Source organism: Procambarus clarkii, chromosome 58 (genome assembly GCF_040958095.1).
Source record: "Procambarus clarkii isolate CNS0578487 chromosome 58, FALCON_Pclarkii_2.0, whole genome shotgun sequence".
NCBI lineage: Eukaryota > Metazoa > Arthropoda > Malacostraca > Decapoda > Cambaridae > Procambarus > Procambarus clarkii.
Window position 1 is genome coordinate 2449697 of NC_091207.1, and position 17608 is coordinate 2467304.

General features: G+C 40.6%; 2 protein-coding genes across 6 annotated transcripts in view; one reads left to right on the forward strand and one right to left on the reverse strand.

Moving 5' to 3' along the window:
• Positions 1-3264: 3264 nt before the first annotated feature.
• Positions 3265-17608, forward strand: part of LOC123767961 (uncharacterized) — a 301614-nt gene continuing 287270 nt past the window's right edge. For 4 of the 5 annotated variants that reach the window (XR_011223182.1, XM_069306506.1, XM_069306508.1 and 1 more), the window contains exon 1: positions 3282-3368. The gene's annotated coding sequence lies outside the window, so the exon portion shown is untranslated. Of the gene's footprint in view, positions 3369-17608 lie in introns of all 5 variants that reach the window. The other variant, XM_069306507.1, reaches the window with a different exon arrangement.
• Positions 3438-14481, reverse strand: LOC138353502 (piggyBac transposable element-derived protein 4-like). The gene is made up of 3 exons (XM_069306477.1): positions 14202-14481; positions 13108-13710; positions 3438-3496 (listed from the first exon to the last, which is right to left on the reverse strand). Exons 1-3 carry the CDS (start codon positions 14479-14481, stop codon positions 3438-3440), a joined length of 942 nt encoding a protein of 313 aa, XP_069162578.1.

Sequence of the window (17608 nt, forward strand, 5' to 3'; positions counted from 1 at the left end):
TGCCCTGACAGGTACAAGAGGAGTGTTGTTAACGCATACGTCGACCGTGCTCTCAGCCACAGCTCAGAATGGAAGCAAGTCGACGAAGAACTCTGTAGGGTAAGGCAGGTCCTATAGTCAATAACGGCTTCTCCAATGGTTTCATCGAAGACATCATAAGAAGGAAAGTGAAAAGCCATGCAACCTCTGAAGAGACAACTAACACAACACCTATACCCCCTATTAGACTATTTTACAGGAACTTCTTTTCCACAGCTCATAAAACGGAGGAAAGGGTCCTGAAAGATATTGTTAATAGAAACGTTATCCCTACAGACAAAAATCAGAGGATACAACTGACGATTTACTATAAAACCAGAAAAACGGCCAGCCTACTCATGAGAAACTCTCCAGACACAAAACAGAACGCTTTAAAAGAGACTAACGTCGTCTATGCCTTCAAATGCCCACTTGGGGACTGTAAGCTCCAAAAAACCCAGTATATAGGCAAGACAACAACATCTCTTTCTAGGCGTTTAACGATGCATAAGCAACAGGGCTCCATTAAGGAACATATAATCTCTTCCCATAACCAAACCATCGCCAGAGAAATCCTAGTAAACAACACAGAAATCATCGATAGATACAGCGATAGCAGGCGGCTTGACGTTTGCGAGGCACTACACACCAAGAAGTCAACACCAGCAATCAACAGCCAATTATTGCACAACTATATTCTACCCACCTCAAGACTCCGCTCCAATATAGAAGCATCAAGAAATATGGACCAATAGGCTTTCTACAAACACTTCTATTCAATACCCATTGTTTCTGTTCTGTCTTGTGTTGATACTTTTAATACCCTATTAATATCCCCTCTTGTTCTGTCTTGTGTTAATGCCACATCACCCCTCCCACCTCACTCAAATGTAGATATAAAATCAGAGATACGTAAGTTCTAATCAGTTGTGTATTTGTGAAGTCTTTGAAAATGTAATAAGTTTTACGAAACGCGCCCGTGTCGCGTCAGACTAGAAATAAAAATGAATTTTGGAGAAGTGATTTTTGATTTACCTCCAACAGTGAAGCGTAGTGTACGAAAGATTGAGAAAATTCGTGTTAGAATTATTAATCTTACTTTTTCGGTCATATTTAATAATATATATATATATATATATATATATATATATATATATATATATATATATATATATATATATATATATATATATATATATATATATATATATATGTTGTACCTAGTAGCCAGAACGCACTTCTCAGCCTACTATGCAAGGCCAAATTTGCCTAATAAGCCAAGTTTTCATGAATTAATGTATTTTCGACTACCTAACCTACCTAACCTAACCTAACCTAACTTTTTCGGCTACCTAACCTAACCTAACCTATAAAGATTGGTTAGGTTAGGTTAGGTAGGGTTGGTTAGGTTCGGTCATATGTCTACGTTAATTTTACCTCCAATAAAAAAAAATTGACCTAATACATAATGAAATGGGTAGCTTTATCATTTCATAAGAAAAAAATTAGAGAAAATGTATTATATCAGGAAAACTTGGCTTATTAGGCAAATTTGGCCTTGCATAGTAGGCTGAGAAGTGCGTTCTGGCTACTAGGTACGACATATATATATATATATATATATATATATATATATATATATATATATATATATATATATATATATATATATATAAATATGTCGTACCTAGTAGCCAGAACGCACTTCTGAGCCTACTATGCAAGGCCAAATTTGCCTAATAAGCCAAGTTTTCATGAAATAATTGTTTTTCGACTACCTAACCTACCTAACCTAACCTAACCTAACTTTTTCGGCTACCTAACCGAACCTAACCTATAGAGATAGGTTAGGTTAGGTTAGGTAGGGTTGGTTAGGTTCGGTCATATATCTACGTTAATTTTAATTCCAATAACAAAAAATTGACCTCATACATAATGAAATGGGTAGCTTTATTATTTCATAAGAAAAAAATTAGAGAAAATATATTAATTCCGGAAAACTTGGCTTATTAGGCAAATCGGGCCTTGCATAGTAGGCTCAGAAGTGAGTTCTGGCTCCTAGGTACGACAAATATATATATATATATATATATATATATATATATATATATATATATATATATATATATATATATATATATATATATATATGTCGTACCTAGTAGCCAGAACGCACTTCTCAGCCTACTATGCAAGGCCCGATTTGCCTAATAAGCCAAGTTTTCCTGAATAAATATATTTTCTCTTATTTTTTTCTTATGAAATGATAAAGTTACCCATTTCATTATGTATGAGGTCAATTTTTTTTTATTGGAGTTAAAATTAACGTAGATATATGACCGAACCTAACCAACCCTACCTAACCTAACCTAAAGTATCTTTAAAGGTTAGGTTACGGTAGGTAGCCGAAAAAGTTAGATTAGGTTAGGTTAGGTAGGTTAGGTAGTCGAAAAAACATTTATTCATGAAAACTTGGCTTATTAGGCAAATCGGGCCTTGCATAGTAGGCTAAGAAGTGCGTTCTGGCTACTAGGTACGACATATATATATATATATATATATATATATATATATATATATATATATATATATATATATATATATATATATATATATATATATATATATGTCGTACCTAGTAGCCAGAACTCACTTCTCAGCCTACTATTCAAGGCCCGATTTGCCTAATAAGCCAAGTTTTCATGAATTAATGTTTTTTCGTCTACCTAACCTACCTAACCTAACCTAACCTAGCTTTTTTTGGCTACCTAACCTAACCTTACCTATATATATAGGTTAGGTTAGGTTAGGTAGGGTTGGTTAGGTTCGGTCATATATCTACGTTAATTTTAACTCCAATAAAAAAAAATTGACCTCATACATAGTGAAAAGGGTAGCTTTATCATTTCATAAGAAAAAAATTATAATAAATATATTAATTCATGAAAACTTGGCTTATTAGGCAAATCGGGCCTTGAATAGTAGGCTGAGAAGTGAGTTCTGGCTACTAGGTACGACATATATATATATATATATATATATATATATATATATATATATATATATATATATATATATATATATATATATATATATATATATATATATATATATATATATATATATATATATATATATATATATATATATATATATATATATATATATATATATATATATATGGAGAGAGAGAGAGAGAATATATATTATTAGAGAATAAATAAACAAATATTAGAGCCGGGATCACTTGGGTGGCGCATGCGCAGTAGCCTCCAGACGACCGCCATATTAAAACTCTGCTTGAGTCGTAAACAAGACGTTGCTGCTAACTGAAGGTCATCACCTTGCTTGTAAATATTATTTCATTATAGTTATGTATGCTGAATTCTCTATACAAGTTTGTATTCATTATATTAGTGCTAACTTGGAGTGACAATGAAGCGGTAGTCGCCAGTCACTTGGTGATGAGGCGGTCTACCTAAGTCCCCAAATATAACAATAATTCATTGTGTCGGGGGACAGGCAGTCAGTGTATATACACGTTAGGCATATACCGAGTTCTCCAACCCCTTCCCCTCCCCTCAGGGTCGAATTACTGACCCCGCTCAAGTTGCAATCCCATAACAATCTGACTGACTCCCGGGTGCCTAGTAACTACTAGGGGAACAGAGGCATTAGGTGATAGGAAATGCGCCCAACCATTTCTGACCCTCCAGGAAATCCAACCCGGAATTCTCGATTGTAAATCGATAACGAATCCAACTTTACTACCGGGATCCTATCCTAGAGGCAATAAATCCTCTAATCAAATAAATCTCAAAATAAACAATACCCAAATTTGTAACAAATTAGATGGCAAATTCCTTGGCATTCTCATTGACCACAGGCTGAATTTCCAGGGACACATTCTAAATATATAAAAAAAAGTTTCAAAAACTGTTGGCATTCTTTCTAAGATCAGATATTATGTACCCCGCCCTGCCCTGGTGACTCTCTATTACTCCCTCATTTATCCATATCTCAACTATGGTATTTGTGCTTGGGGCTCTACTACCCAAAATCATTTACGTCCTGTAATCACTCAACACAAAGCTGCTATTAGGACAATATCCAACTCTGGCCCCAGACATCACTCGGTACCCTGACTCAAATCTCTGAATATGTTGGACATTAAGTCACTGCACATTCACTCTTGTGTATTATACATATATAAAACGCTAAACTGTAATGCCAATCCTGACCTCAAAAGCTTCATAGAAGGTTGTAACAGAACCCATGAGCACCACACCAGAAATAAATACAGTTTTGATATTCCAAGAGTACAACTTAATCAAACTAGAAATGCTCTACAAATCAAGGGGCCCAGAATGTGGAATGACCTTCCCAACCATGTTAAAGACTGTACCTCTCTCAACCAGTTTAAGATAAAAACGAAGCTATACCTAATAAATTCCCTGTAACCTACCTTATCCCTCTATTGTCAACCAATGTCTGTTTTTTTTAAAGAGCGCTGTTTGTCGACAGAATTGTATTTGTGCTGCTTTTTCAGCTATGTTTTCATTCCATGTTTTCATTTTACTCTTTATGCTCAATTAGTATTAAGCTTTAGTCATTTACGTTTTTCATGCCCGAAACGCTTTGCGTAATTAGTGGCTTTAGGCATTGTATGTACTAGCCCTATCTATAAATCCATCACTCTTTGTAAAATCTCTTGTATGTATGTACCTTACCTAAATAAACATTTGATTTGATTTGATTTGATTTGATTTGATTTTGATTTCCAAATTACAACAAATTACATACCAGGGATCAATAATGTGATCAAAGGAGCTCTTCATCTAATCTTGGCATTGATGTAGTTTTTGACACTGGGGGTCATGTATGGGGTTTATGTTGGGGACAATGTTTACAGTTTGCTTCCTTCCCAAAACTTCAATAAACTTTACCAAAACTCCTATTTAAAATAATAGGAAAAAATTAGAAAATGAGCTTTGTTGAAATGTGTGTGTGTGTGTACTACCTGGGTACAGACCAGTGGGGATACAGGCCTAGGGTCACTGGGTGAGGAGGATGCAAGTCGCATCCTACCTAAGACAGTTCATCCACAGGTTTTAAAACCTACCTTACACAGCCTATCTTAAGGGGCCGAGAATTGACAAAATATTCGACCTATGTGAAAATTACTAATAAATGTTAAACAAATCTCCAACTTATTGCCTTCAGCATTATGAAAGTTTCATCCCAATATTTTCAGAAATTGATTTTAGATGAATTTTTTAAAAAGAATGTTTTGTTGATAAGAACAGCTCCTATTAACTGGAACTGATGAATAATGCAGTAATAAAGAGATGCAAGCACCTGACCAATACACAAAGAAGAACAATAGTAAAAAGTATCCACAAAGTGGACATGCAGCTTTTGCCTTTATAGCATTGAGTAATACTTAATAAAACAAATAATAATGGGTTAGTATGTTATAATAATCTATTTTGTTATATATCAAATAAATATATTGCCCAGTGTTAATATCTGTAACTTTCACTAATGTCCAAAATTTTTTTTAGGGGAGATTTTTTTTCTCTCCTTTGTTTATTATCTAATTTTGTTGTAATACCCGTCCTTAACTATGTAAAGATAGAATGTAATTGGTCAATGAATAATTCAATTTCTTTCTTTCTTTATTATGCACCCCATACCCATCCCGTGGGCGGTGGTGTAAAGGATTACAGAGGCACATAATCGGTTCAGGAACTGAACCCTCTAGTTCGTTTAGCTAAGCAAATAAAAATTTTTTATGCTAGTTACAAAATTATTAATGTTATATATACATGTACATATTCTCATACATACATGGACGTAATTACCTAAGTGTAATTACCTAAGTGTAGTTACAGGATGAGAGCTACGCTCGTGGTGTCCCGTCTTCCCAGCACTCTTTGTCATATAATGCTTTGAAACTACTGACGGTCTTGGCCTCCACCACCTTCTCACTTAACTTGTTCCAACCGTCTACCACTCTATTTGCGAAGGTGAATTTTCTTATATTTCTTCGGCATCTGTGTTTAGCTAGTTTAAATCTATGACCTCTTGTTCTTGAAGTGCCAGGTCTCAGGAATCCTTCCCTGTCGATTTTATCAATTCCTGTTACTATTTTGTACGTAGTGATCATATCACCTCTTTTTCTTCTGTCTTCTAGTTTTGGCATGTTTAATGCTTCCAACCTCTCCTCGTAGCTCTTGCCCTTCAGTTCTGGGAGCCACTTCGTAGCATGTCTCTGCACCTTTTCCAGCTTGTTGATGTGCTTCTTAAGATATGGGCACCACACAACAACTGCATATTCTAGCTTTGGCCTAACAAAAGTCATGAACAATTTCTTTAGTATAGCGCCATCTATGTATTTAAATGCAATTCTGAAGTTAGAAAGCATAGCATAGGCTCCTTGCACAATATTCTTTATGTGGTCCTCAGGTGATAGTTTTCTATCTAGAACCACTCCTAGATCTCTTTCTTTATCAGAATTCTTTAAAGATTTCTCACATAATATATAGGTTGTGTGGGGTCTATGTTCTCCTATTCCACATTCCATAACATGACATTTATTAACATTAAATTCCATTTGCCAAGTGGTGCTCCATATACTTATTTTGTCCAGGTCTTCTTGAAGGGCATGACAGTCATCTAAATTTCTTATCCTTCCTATTATCTTAGCATCATTAACTACTCTGACACTGAAAAAATTCTTTCTAACGTCTCTGTGGCTCATCTGGGTACTAAGTTTCCACCTGTGTCCCCTTGTTCGTGTCCCACCCGTGCTGAAGAGTTTGTCTTTGTCCACCCTGTCAATTCCCCTGAGAATTTTGTAGGTGGTTATCATGTCTCCCCTTACTCTTCTGTTTTCCAGGGATGTGAGGTTCAGTTCCTTTAGCCTTTCCTCGTAGCTCAATCCTCTCAGTTCCGGGACGAGCCTGGTGGCATACCGCTGAATCTTCTCTAACTTTGTCTTGTGTTTAACTAGGTATGGACTCCAGGCTGGAGCTGCATACTCCAGGATTGGTCTTACATAAGTGGTATACAGGGTTCTGAAAGATTCCTTACACAAGTTTCTGAAGGCAGTTCTTATGTTGGCCAGTCTAGCATATGCCGCTGATGATATTCTTTTGATGTGGGCCTCTGGAGACAGGTTCGGTGTGATATCAACCCCCAGATCCTTCTCTCTATTTGATTCTTGCAGGATTTCCCCTCCCAGATGATACCTTGTGTTCAGCCTCCTGCTCCCTTCGCCTAATTTCATCACCTTACACTTTCCAGAGTTGAACTTCAGCAGCCATTTTCTAGACCATTCCTCCAGTTTATCCAGGTCATCCTGTAGTCTCTGTCTATCTTCATCCGTCTTGATTCTTCTCATAATTTTTGCATCATCAGCAAACATCGAGAGGAATGAGTCTATACCCTCTGGAAGATCGTTCACATATATTAGAAACAGGATGGGTCCAAGTACTGAGCCCTGTGGGACTCCGCTGGTGACATCTCGCCACTCTGATGTCTCCCCCCTCACCGTTACTCGCTGTTTCCTGTTGCTTAAGTACTCCCTTATCCACTGGAGCACCTTCCCTTTTACTCCTGCCTGTTGCTCCAACTTTTTTAACAGCCTTTTATGGGGTACTGTGTCAAAGGCTTTTTGGCAATCCAGGAAAATGCAGTCGGCCTACCCTTCTCTTTCCTGCCTAATTTTCGTTGCCTGGTCATAAAATTCTATTAAACCTGTGAGGCACGATTTACCATCTCTGAACCCATGTTGGTGGTGCGTTACAAAGTTATTTCCCTCCAGATGCTCTACGAGCCTTTTCCTCACGATCTTCTCCAGCACCTTGCATGGTATACAAGTTAAGGAAACTGGCCTGTAATTCAGTGCCTCTTGCCTGTCACCCTTTTTGTATATTGGGACCACGTTAGCTGTCTTCCAACTTTCTGGTAAGTCTCCTGTTTCCAGTGACCTGTTATACACCATAGAGAGTGGCACACTTAGTGCTTCTGCACCTTCCTTTAGTATCCATGGTGAGATTCTATCAGGCCCAACAGCCTTTGTCACATCTAGCTCCAGCAGACACCTTTTGACCTCATCACTGGTGAGGTCAAATTCCTCCAAGGTTGCTTGGTTTGCCGCCTCCTCATTTAGTGCAGGGGCTTCTCCTTGTTCTATTGTGAAGACCTCCTGGAATCTCTTGTTGAGTTCTTCACACACCACCTTGTCATTCTCTGTGTATCTGTTCTCCCCTTTCCGCAGCTTCATCACTTGTTCCTTCACTGCTGTTTTCCTCCTGATATGGCTGTGGAGCAGCTTTGGTTGGGTCTTGGCTTTACTCGCGATGTCATTTTCAAACTGTCTCTCTGCTTCCCTCCTCACTCTGATGTACTCATTTCTGGCCCTCTGGTATCTCTCCCTGCTCTCTGGTGTTCTGTTATTTCTGTAGTTTCTCCATGTTCTTTTACTCAGTTGTTTCGCTACCTTACATTCCTGGTTGAACCATGGGTTTTTCTGTTGTTTTTCGTTTTTCTCCTTTTGGACGGGGATAAACCTGTCTGCAGCTTCCTGGCACTTTTGGGTGACAATATCCATCATGACCTGCACATTCTTGTCTCTAAGTTCTGTTTCCCATGGTATTCCCCTGAGGAAGTTCCTCATCTCGTCATATTTTCCTCTTCGGTAATTCAGTCTTTTCCCCTCCACTCCCATCCTTGGATAGGTTATCCCTACCTCCACCAAGTACTCAAAGGTCAGTACACTGTGGTCACTCATTCCTATGGGGGCTTCAACTTTGACTTCCCTTATTTCTGACTCATTCAGGGTGAATATTAAGTCGAGTCTAGCTGGTTCATCATTGCCTCTCATTGTAATTACCTAAGTGTAATTACCTAAGTGTAGTTACAGGATGAGAGCTACGCTCGTGGTGTCCCGTCTTCCCAGCACTCTTTGTCATATAACGCTTTGAAACTACTGACGGTCTTGGCCTCCACCACCTTCTCACTTAACTTGTTCCAACCGTCTACCACTCTATTTGCGAAGGTGAATTTTCTTATATTTCTTCGGCATCTGTGTTTAGCTAGTTTAAATCTATGACCTCTTGTTCTTGAAATTCCAGGTCTCAGGAAGTCTTCCCTGTCGATTTTATCAATTCCTGTTACTATTTTGTATGTAGTGATCATATCACCTCTTTTTCTTCTGTCTTCTAGTTTTGGCATATTTAATGCTTCTAACCTCTCCTCGTAGCTCTTGCCCTTCAGTTCTGGGAGCCACTTAGTAGCATGTCTTTGCACCTTTTCCAGTTTGTTGATGTGCTTCTTAAGATATGGGCACCACACAACAGCTGCATATTCTAGCTTTGGCCTAACAAAAGTCATGAACAATTTCTTTAGTATATCGCCATCCATGTATTTAAATGCAATTCTGAAGTTAGAAAGCATAGCATAGGCTCCTTGCACAATATTCTTTATGTGGTCCTCAGGTGATAGTTTTCTATCTAGAACCACTCCTAGATCTCTCTCTTTATCAGAATTCTTTAAAGATTTCTCACATAATATATAGGTTGTGTGGGGTCTATGTTCTCCTATTCCACATTCCATAACATGACATTTATTAACATTAAATTCCATTTGCCAAGTGGTGCTCCATATACTTATTTTGTCCAGGTCTTCTTGAAGGGCATGACAGTCATCTAAATTTCTTATCCTTCCTATTATCTTAGCATCATCAGCAAACATGTTCATATAATTCTGTATACCAACTGGTAGATCATTTATGTACACAATAAACATCACTGGTGCAAGAACTGAACCCTGTGGTACTCCACTTGTGACATTTCTCCATTCCGATACATTGCCTCTGATTACTGCCCTCATTTTTCTATCAGTCAGAAAATTTTTCATCCATGATAGAAGCTTACCTGTCACCCCTCCAATATTTTCCAGTTTCCAGAACAACCTCTTATGTGGAACTCTGTCGAAAGCCTTTTTTAGGTCCAGATAGATGCAGTCAACCCAACCATCTCTTTCCTGTAATATCTCTGTGGCTCGATCATAGAAACTGAGTAAATTCGATACACAGGATCTTCCAGATCGAAAACCATACTGTCTGTCTGATATTATATCATTTCTCTCTAGGTGTTCTACCCATTTAGTTTTGATTAGTTTTTCCAATACTTTCACTATTACACTTGTCAATGATACAGGTCTATAATTGAGGGGGTCTTCCCTGCTGCCACTTTTGTAGATTGGAACTATGTTAGCCTGTTTCCACCCGTCTGCTACGATTCCTGTACACAGGGATGCCTGAAAGATCAGGTGAAGTGGAATGCTGAGCTCAGATGCACATTCTCTCAGAACCCATGGTGAAACGCCATCTGGGCCAGCTGCTTTGTTCTTACCGAGCTCCTTGAGCATTTTTTCCACTTCGTCTCTAGACACCTCTATGTGTTCTATGTTGTTCTCTGGAATTCTTATTGTATCTGGTTCCCTAAAGATTTCATTTTGTACAAACACACTTTGGAACTTTTCGTTTAGTGTTTCACACATTTCCTTTTCATCTTCCGTGAATCTATTTCCCATTTTCAACCTCTGAATATTATCCTTTACCTGCAATTTGTTGTTTATGAATTTATAGAATAGACCTGGTTCTGTTTTACATTTGTCCGCAATCCCTTTTTCAAAATTTCTTTCTGCCTCTCTCCTCACTGCCGTGTAGTTGTTTCTCGCATCTTTGTATCGCTGGTATGTTTGGGGGTTCGGCCTCTTCCTGTATTGATTCCATTTTTGTGTCTTTCGGTCTCTAGCCCTCTCGCAATTTCTATTGAACCAATCCTGTTTCCTAGTTCTGCATCTCTGTTTTGGTATAAATTTTTTTGTGCCTTTATCATATATTTCACAAAACTTGCCATACATCTCATTCACTTCCTTGCCTAGCATCAAGTCTGTCCAATTATACTCACTAAAAAAATTTCTAAGGTCACCATAATGTCCTCTCCTGAAGTCTGGTTTTTCAACTGCTTCAACCTCCTTATTTTCTTCCAGCTTATAACGCATTGCATACTTTATTCCCAAAAAGACATGGTCACTTTTACCCAAGGGAGGAAGGTACTGAATGTCAAATATCTCTTCCTCCTTCCTGGTAAATATCAAATCTAGCATGGAGGGAACGTCCCCTTCCCTCATCCTTGTAGCTTGTTTAACATGTTGATACAAGAATGTTTCCAGGATGAGGTCTACAAATTTACAGGTCCAAAAATCTTCTGTTTTAGCTTCATATGCTTCCCAGTCTATGGTGTGTGTGTGTGTTTACTAGTTGTGTTTTTACGGGGGTTGAGCTTTTGCTCTTTCGGCCCGCCTCTCAACTGTCAATCAACTGTTTGCAATGAAAATCAACTGTTCGCAATGAAATTGTCTATAAGAGCATACCTATAAAATGCCGCCCAAGCATAAGGAGTATCAACACCAAATAAAAAACTATGCAGATCACTCGCCGAGAGCGCCAAACAGCAACAAAATGTTTCCACTCTCTTAATGGTTGCGAAGCCTACAGTTGTCCTACATCGCTAATTTTGGTATCATTGGAATCGCAATAAAATTCTCTACACGGACATATGCATATGAATGTTTAATATAGGTAATTGCCCACCCACAATAGTGTGTGAAGTGGAGAGTAGTTAGCCGCGAGCGCACTGGAGAAAACACAGGGGGGAAATCATGCTTGGAAAGTTTATACATTTATACGTTTCCTGACCCTACTTTTCTATGTACGTATTTCTTTTTTATACCAATGTGTTCGCAATAAAATTTTCTATAAGATGAAATGTATAACATTTGTACAAAGCATGTGTAAGAGAAGCGCCAAATATAGAACCACGTCGCTCAGTATGCGTTCGCGGCAGAAACGAACGCATTGTTTTCGTTCGTTTGATGTTTGTCATGTTTATACTTGTTGAAACATTTTATAATTTGTATGACAGTGATCGCAGTAAAATTCCCTACACAGACATATACATAACACATACAAATATTTCCCACGTGTTGGATATATCAACGGCTAAAGGGAACCCACTGCCACACGACCGCCACACCCGCCACACCCCCAAACATACTTTGTTTTTTTTTTTTTTTTACTCATAGAAGTTTATGTGATATAATATTCATTCTGGTACCAAAAAATTTGCAAATAAATTCTCTACAAAACGTATATAATATAACTTCTTATAGATGATAAAAAATTCAAAATAGGTGTACTTACCCTGTCTATGTTGATTGAAGATCAACAGTTGAGCATTTTTTCTTCACTCCACCATCTTCAGGCTTCTGATCCTGAAGTTGCTCATCTGATGTTTCTTAGGTGGAGTGAAGCTGTTGCCGGTGGTTATTTTTTCTCCACCCAAAATATCTTTTTTCGGTGGTACCTTGTGTAGCAAGGCGCAGCGCGCAGTGCCACATCACAAGTTTTACATCCATATATCACGTCCCTCCTTTTGCCAGACTTGTAACAAACACGGCATCTTTTTTTTTTAGCCAAGTGCACGAGTTCATGCGTCAACTTGTAGTCGAGACGTTGTTCTGAATCTATAATTCTTGTATTTTTTGGATTCACTGGAAGAATATTGTCTTCTACAGGAACCACCAAACTTGTAGTAGAATCTTCTACGAAATCAGAAACATCAAGTGGTTCTATGTCCTCAATGTCCATTTCAGAATTTGTGGTTGATGAGTGGGCTTTAGGTGTTGAGGTGAACAGAGGACGCCTCGCACCAGATGGCCCAGGTGTTGAAACTGCCGCGTCAGCAGGAGGAGCTGCGCTGGCATCTATGTCGGGAACATGTGGTATACTTGTTGTTGGCCATTCCTTGCTGTTCCACGCCAATAAGGCTTTTATTCCTACTGCGTGAAACTCTAATAGTGTTAGTTTTTTTGTATCTGTTGAGTAGTGGTTATACAATGCGTATGCATTGTGCATGGCCATTTGCAGAAAATAGAAAGTGATCTTCTTGGTCCATTTGTGGGTTTTTCTTGCGAACTCATAATATTTGACCATTTGATCAAAATGATCAACACCTTTCATGAACTTATTGTAATCCACTATGGCCTTGGGTTTGTTCATTTTCACAATTTCTACTCCAGTTCTCCCGTCACCTTTACGAACGCATTTCCTGCGCTGTGCTTGAGTAGTGTCGGCATTGTGGATATTGGTGATGACAGAGACGGGGCGCTTGTCCTTCCAAACTATAACAAAGGTGTTATCCTTACGCATGTATACGGTCGTGTCGGTTGCCATTTTACCCTTTACAATTTGTTGCAGATCCTTGGGGGCGCCACGTTGGAGTCTAAGTGTGCCACATGTGTAAACACCAACTTCACGTAATTGTTCTGTTAGGCTTACCGAGTTATAGTAGTTATCCATATACAAATGATAACCCTTGTTGACTAGGGGCGCCATCAACCCCATCACGGTTTCCACTGTCGTTTTTCCAATTCCACAATACACATCAAATTTATATATGTAGCCTGATTTCCCTTCGGCCAACATATAAAATTTTACACCATATTTATCAGGCTTGTTGGGATTGTAAACCTTGAAAGAGAGGCGGCCTCGCCAAGCCATTGTACCCTCATCGAGACTCAATTCTTTTTTGGGGATATATACAGATTCAAATTTTTCTGAAAAATAGTCCATTAGTGGTCTAACTTTTATCAATCGGTCACTATTATTCACTGGAACGCCTTTTTTGTTATACATGTGGAAGAACTTAGAAATGTGTTGGAACCGAGCAGACGACATAAACAAAATCGACAATGCCACATCTGATTCGTCTGCCAGTACATCCTCATTGTAGGCATCTTCACTATGCCCATCAGTATGCACAGGGCCAAATATCGGGTCATTTCTTTCACCGACACTGGTTTCCACGTTTTTCTTGCTGACTCAGCCATGAGATGTATGACGTGTGTGGCATGCAAATTTGTTTCATACGCTAAGTATTCAACCACTGCTCTAGTGAAAAATAATTGTAAAAACTGCAATGGAGTAGCAGGTAGTGGAATTGTTAGGCCAGGGGTTGCAGTAAAGTCATCAACGATGGGAGGAGTATTGCTACGATTCCACTCATCACCCAGCCTAGCCCTCTTTGGTACCGGACACGTGCGGTTACCGCGTGGCGGGGCTGGTGCTTCTTCATCACTCTCATCCTCACTCTCACTCGAAATATCTTCATCACTTGAGGAAACCTCATAAAGAACATCATTTTCCGGTTCGTCAGCCTCCAAATCATCATCAGAAGACCCTGAAAAGGCTTCAACAACGTCGGGAATCTTGGATGGAGTGAGATTGACCCCACGATACAGATCGAAAATCCTGGCGATCTCTTCTGCTTTCCTAGATTTCCTACCTTTGTTTTGCGTTCCACTGCTTGTTCCTGGTGCAGCATCCATGTTGAAGGTATTGAATGGGTTTTAGGTACACGAGAACGGAAACGGAACGGAAATAAATGCGTAAAACGGGTCACGTTTGCCGCGAGAGGGGAGCGCAGTGTGGGCACTTGGCGTGTCAACAAAACAATGGGCCGACCACGTGACCGGGTAGGCCGAGATGCCATGTGTTCGGTGAGGGAGAACGGGAATTTCATGGAGAACAATCTGAGAGTATCCCCATCCATTTCGGTTAAAAAATGGAATTTATAGAAATATTTTTTCGATTGACGAGAAAAGTAGGCAGTTATGCGGAATCGTAAGAAAAACCAGTGACGAGTTATCTCTAATCGAAAGCGCGAAAGTGTTAATGAACAGTTTCAAAGTGTGCTTGTACAAAATGAGGATTTCAGAGAGCCGGACCCAATGCCAATTCCAGAGCACACCATAGAATACATAGAGTACAAATACGTCTCTGCCCAAAACGCTTTGCGTAATAGTGGCTTTAGGCATTGTATTGTACAGTACTAGCTCTATAAATTCAGCAATATTTGTATCACCTCTTGTATGTATATACTTTACCTGAATAAACATTTGAATTTAGAGGTATTTCAAGATGAAGTGGAAAAATTACTCAAGGAGCTAGGAAGAAATAAGGCAGTTGGACCAGATAAAGTTTCACCTTGGGTGCTGCGAGAATGTGCAACTGAACTGAGCATTCCACTGCAATTAATATTTCAGACAACCTTATGCACAGGAATATTACCAGATACTGTATTGTATATGGAAAATGCAAACATATTTCCAATCTATAAAAATGGTAGCCGAGAAGAACCTCTAAATTATAGACCCGTACCATTAACAAGTTTGGTAGTCAAAACACTAGAAAAAATAGTTAAAACCAAATGGGTAGAACACCTGGAGAGTAATGACACTAATGGACAGACAGTATGGTTTTCGAACAGGAAGATCCTGTTCGGGTATTATTGGCAGACAGGCTATTCCTTTTTCTCTTTGGGCTTGGCATTACTTTTGTCATACCCTCATGCTTAAGTGACAGGTGGTTTCCACAGTGTTGCTGGTGTTCTTTGTCTAGAGTTTCTCAATGAGTGCCTCCGCACCCCTGCACTTCCTTGTGATGCTGACTTGTTGTAGCTGCATGCTTAGGTTCCCACTCAGCTGCTTTGGCAGATGACTTCAGACTCGCAGTCATTTGGTCTCTTGTCTTGCTTTTCTTTAGTCTTTTGAAGCTGGCTGTGGATTGACTTTCAGAGGATGTGGGAGTGCAGGTAGGGGGAAGCCCTAGACTCCGTCTTGGGTGTCGGCTGCTTCTGCATCATCTGCATTGCTGAAGCTGTTTGCAGCAATCCTCCAGGAGGCAGTTTCTATGTTTTTCACCTGTTGTCTCGCGTGTCAACAGGCTGTGCTGGCTCTGTCTTGGGCCCTGGCTCTTAAGTCTTCTTAGTCGTTTTGTCCTTTGTTGTTCCTGGAGGACTGTGTTGCTTAGTTTGTCAGCGGCTTCTACTCATTGCCTGTCTATTTTGGACATGTTAGTTCTCAGGGTTTCACTCTCGACCCTCCCAGAATGGTTGTGCCAGGGCTCGGGTCTTGTTTGGTTGGGGTAGGTCTCTCGTGCCAGTTTGAGTCAGTCAGTCGCCTCGTCCCACAACTCTTGTGGCTTTTTGAGTCGTTCTTGCATCCTCCAGTGGCGTTGGGAGGTCCTTCTTCCTTTAGAGGGGGGTCAGGTCTGGTGGTTGGGCCTCCTCACCGTCCATCCGTCTGGTCATCTTGGAGTGGGTTCGCCCTTTATATCGAATGACCCTGTTGTCCATTGTCTGGCTCGTTCTCGATTCGGGCTCTTGGATGATTCCCAAGACCTTAGGGATGTATATTGGCACGTCCCTATCCATTTCGGTTCGGGGCTTGGTTAGGTTTGGTCGTGGGGCGACATGCTTACTGCTTCCTTTCTCTCTCTTTGGGGTTGATCTGGCACCTCGCGTTTTTATGCATTTGACTCGGGCTGTGGTGGACCGTCTGTGTGTGCTAGGTTAATGGGTCATGGCCTACCTTGAGTTGGTGTGGGCTTCCAGCCAGTCTGCTTGTCTGTTTGCCAGGGATTTAGCTCTTTCCCAGCTCACCGGGTTCTGGTTCCTGGTGCGCTGGCAGAAGTCTCAGTTTTTTCCGTCCTGGGTTCAGACTTGGCTGGGTCTTGTGTGGGATTCTTGGGCTGCATCCCTTTCTCTCCCTCCCGCGACCTTGCTCCTGTTGCTCTCCCGCTGTCGGCTGTTTTGTGTGGGGAGGGGGGAGGTATCTTGGCGGTCGCTTGTGCTGCTATGAGGGAGCCTGAACTTTCCTCTTCTGTTTTTTTGCCGAGTAGGGTTTGGCTTTGGAGGCAGTTCTGGTACCTTCAGGGCTGCCTCTTTCCGCACTCTCACAGCTGCTGGGTTCGACCCCCGGTGACACAGAGCCAGTTGCTGCATCACCCGCTTCTTTTGTTTTTTCGGAGTACTGTGCCATGGCGACTAACTCCTCCCTCGCTCGATGTGTTCCCGGATGCCTTGTCTGTCAGCTGGGGCTTTGTGACCAGTGCTCACCAGTCCGGCCGGGGCATTGGGGGCTGTCCTTACATCGGGTTCCCAGCACAGTGTGAGAGTTTGTGGCTGGCACTGCGGTGGATTCAGCTTCCTCAAAGCTCAGTGATCCAGCTTCATTTGGACTGCTCCCCTTGTTCATTGTGTCAACTGGGGATGGGGGGATCTCTTTGGTCTGTGGATCTTTGAGGCTGGTTGCTTAGAGTAGCTCTTCGACCGAGTTCTTGGGGATTAGCTCTCCGCACCGTTCCAGGAAGTGTCCAATGTCCTGGCAGATGGTCTGTCGCACTTCATTCATCTTCCACAGAGTCGACGGTCGAAGCCGCTTCCTTCCTTTTGCTTTGCCAGGTGTACGGGCGCCTGGAGGTGGACCTCTTTGCATCGGTGTGGTCTCGGCGTCTCTTATTTATGTGGTGCCATTCCCAGACTATGAGGCAGATGCGTTTCAGCAGGACTAGTCGAGGTTAGGGGGATACTGTACCTCTTCCTCCCGGTCCAGCTGTTGCTCCAGGTTCTGGCTCGGCTGGCATCCTTTCGGGGGACAGTTCTTGGCATGGTTC

What these genes read in the sequence shown, in the direction of transcription:
- LOC138353502 (XM_069306477.1), bottom strand. Translation starts at nt 14,481, where the DNA reads ATGGATGCTGCACCAGGAACAAGCAGTGGAACGCAAAACAAAGGTAGG. An exon ending in AGCACCAGCCCCGCCACGCG is followed by an intron (nt 13,711 to 14,201) that starts GTAACCGCACGT and finishes ACTATTTTTCAG; the next exon opens with AAAAATTTGAATCTGTATAT. An exon ending in TTACAATAAGTTCATGAAAG is followed by an intron (nt 3,497 to 13,107) that starts GTGTTGATCATT and finishes TTGGGGACTTAG; the next exon opens with GTAGACCGCCTCATCACCAA.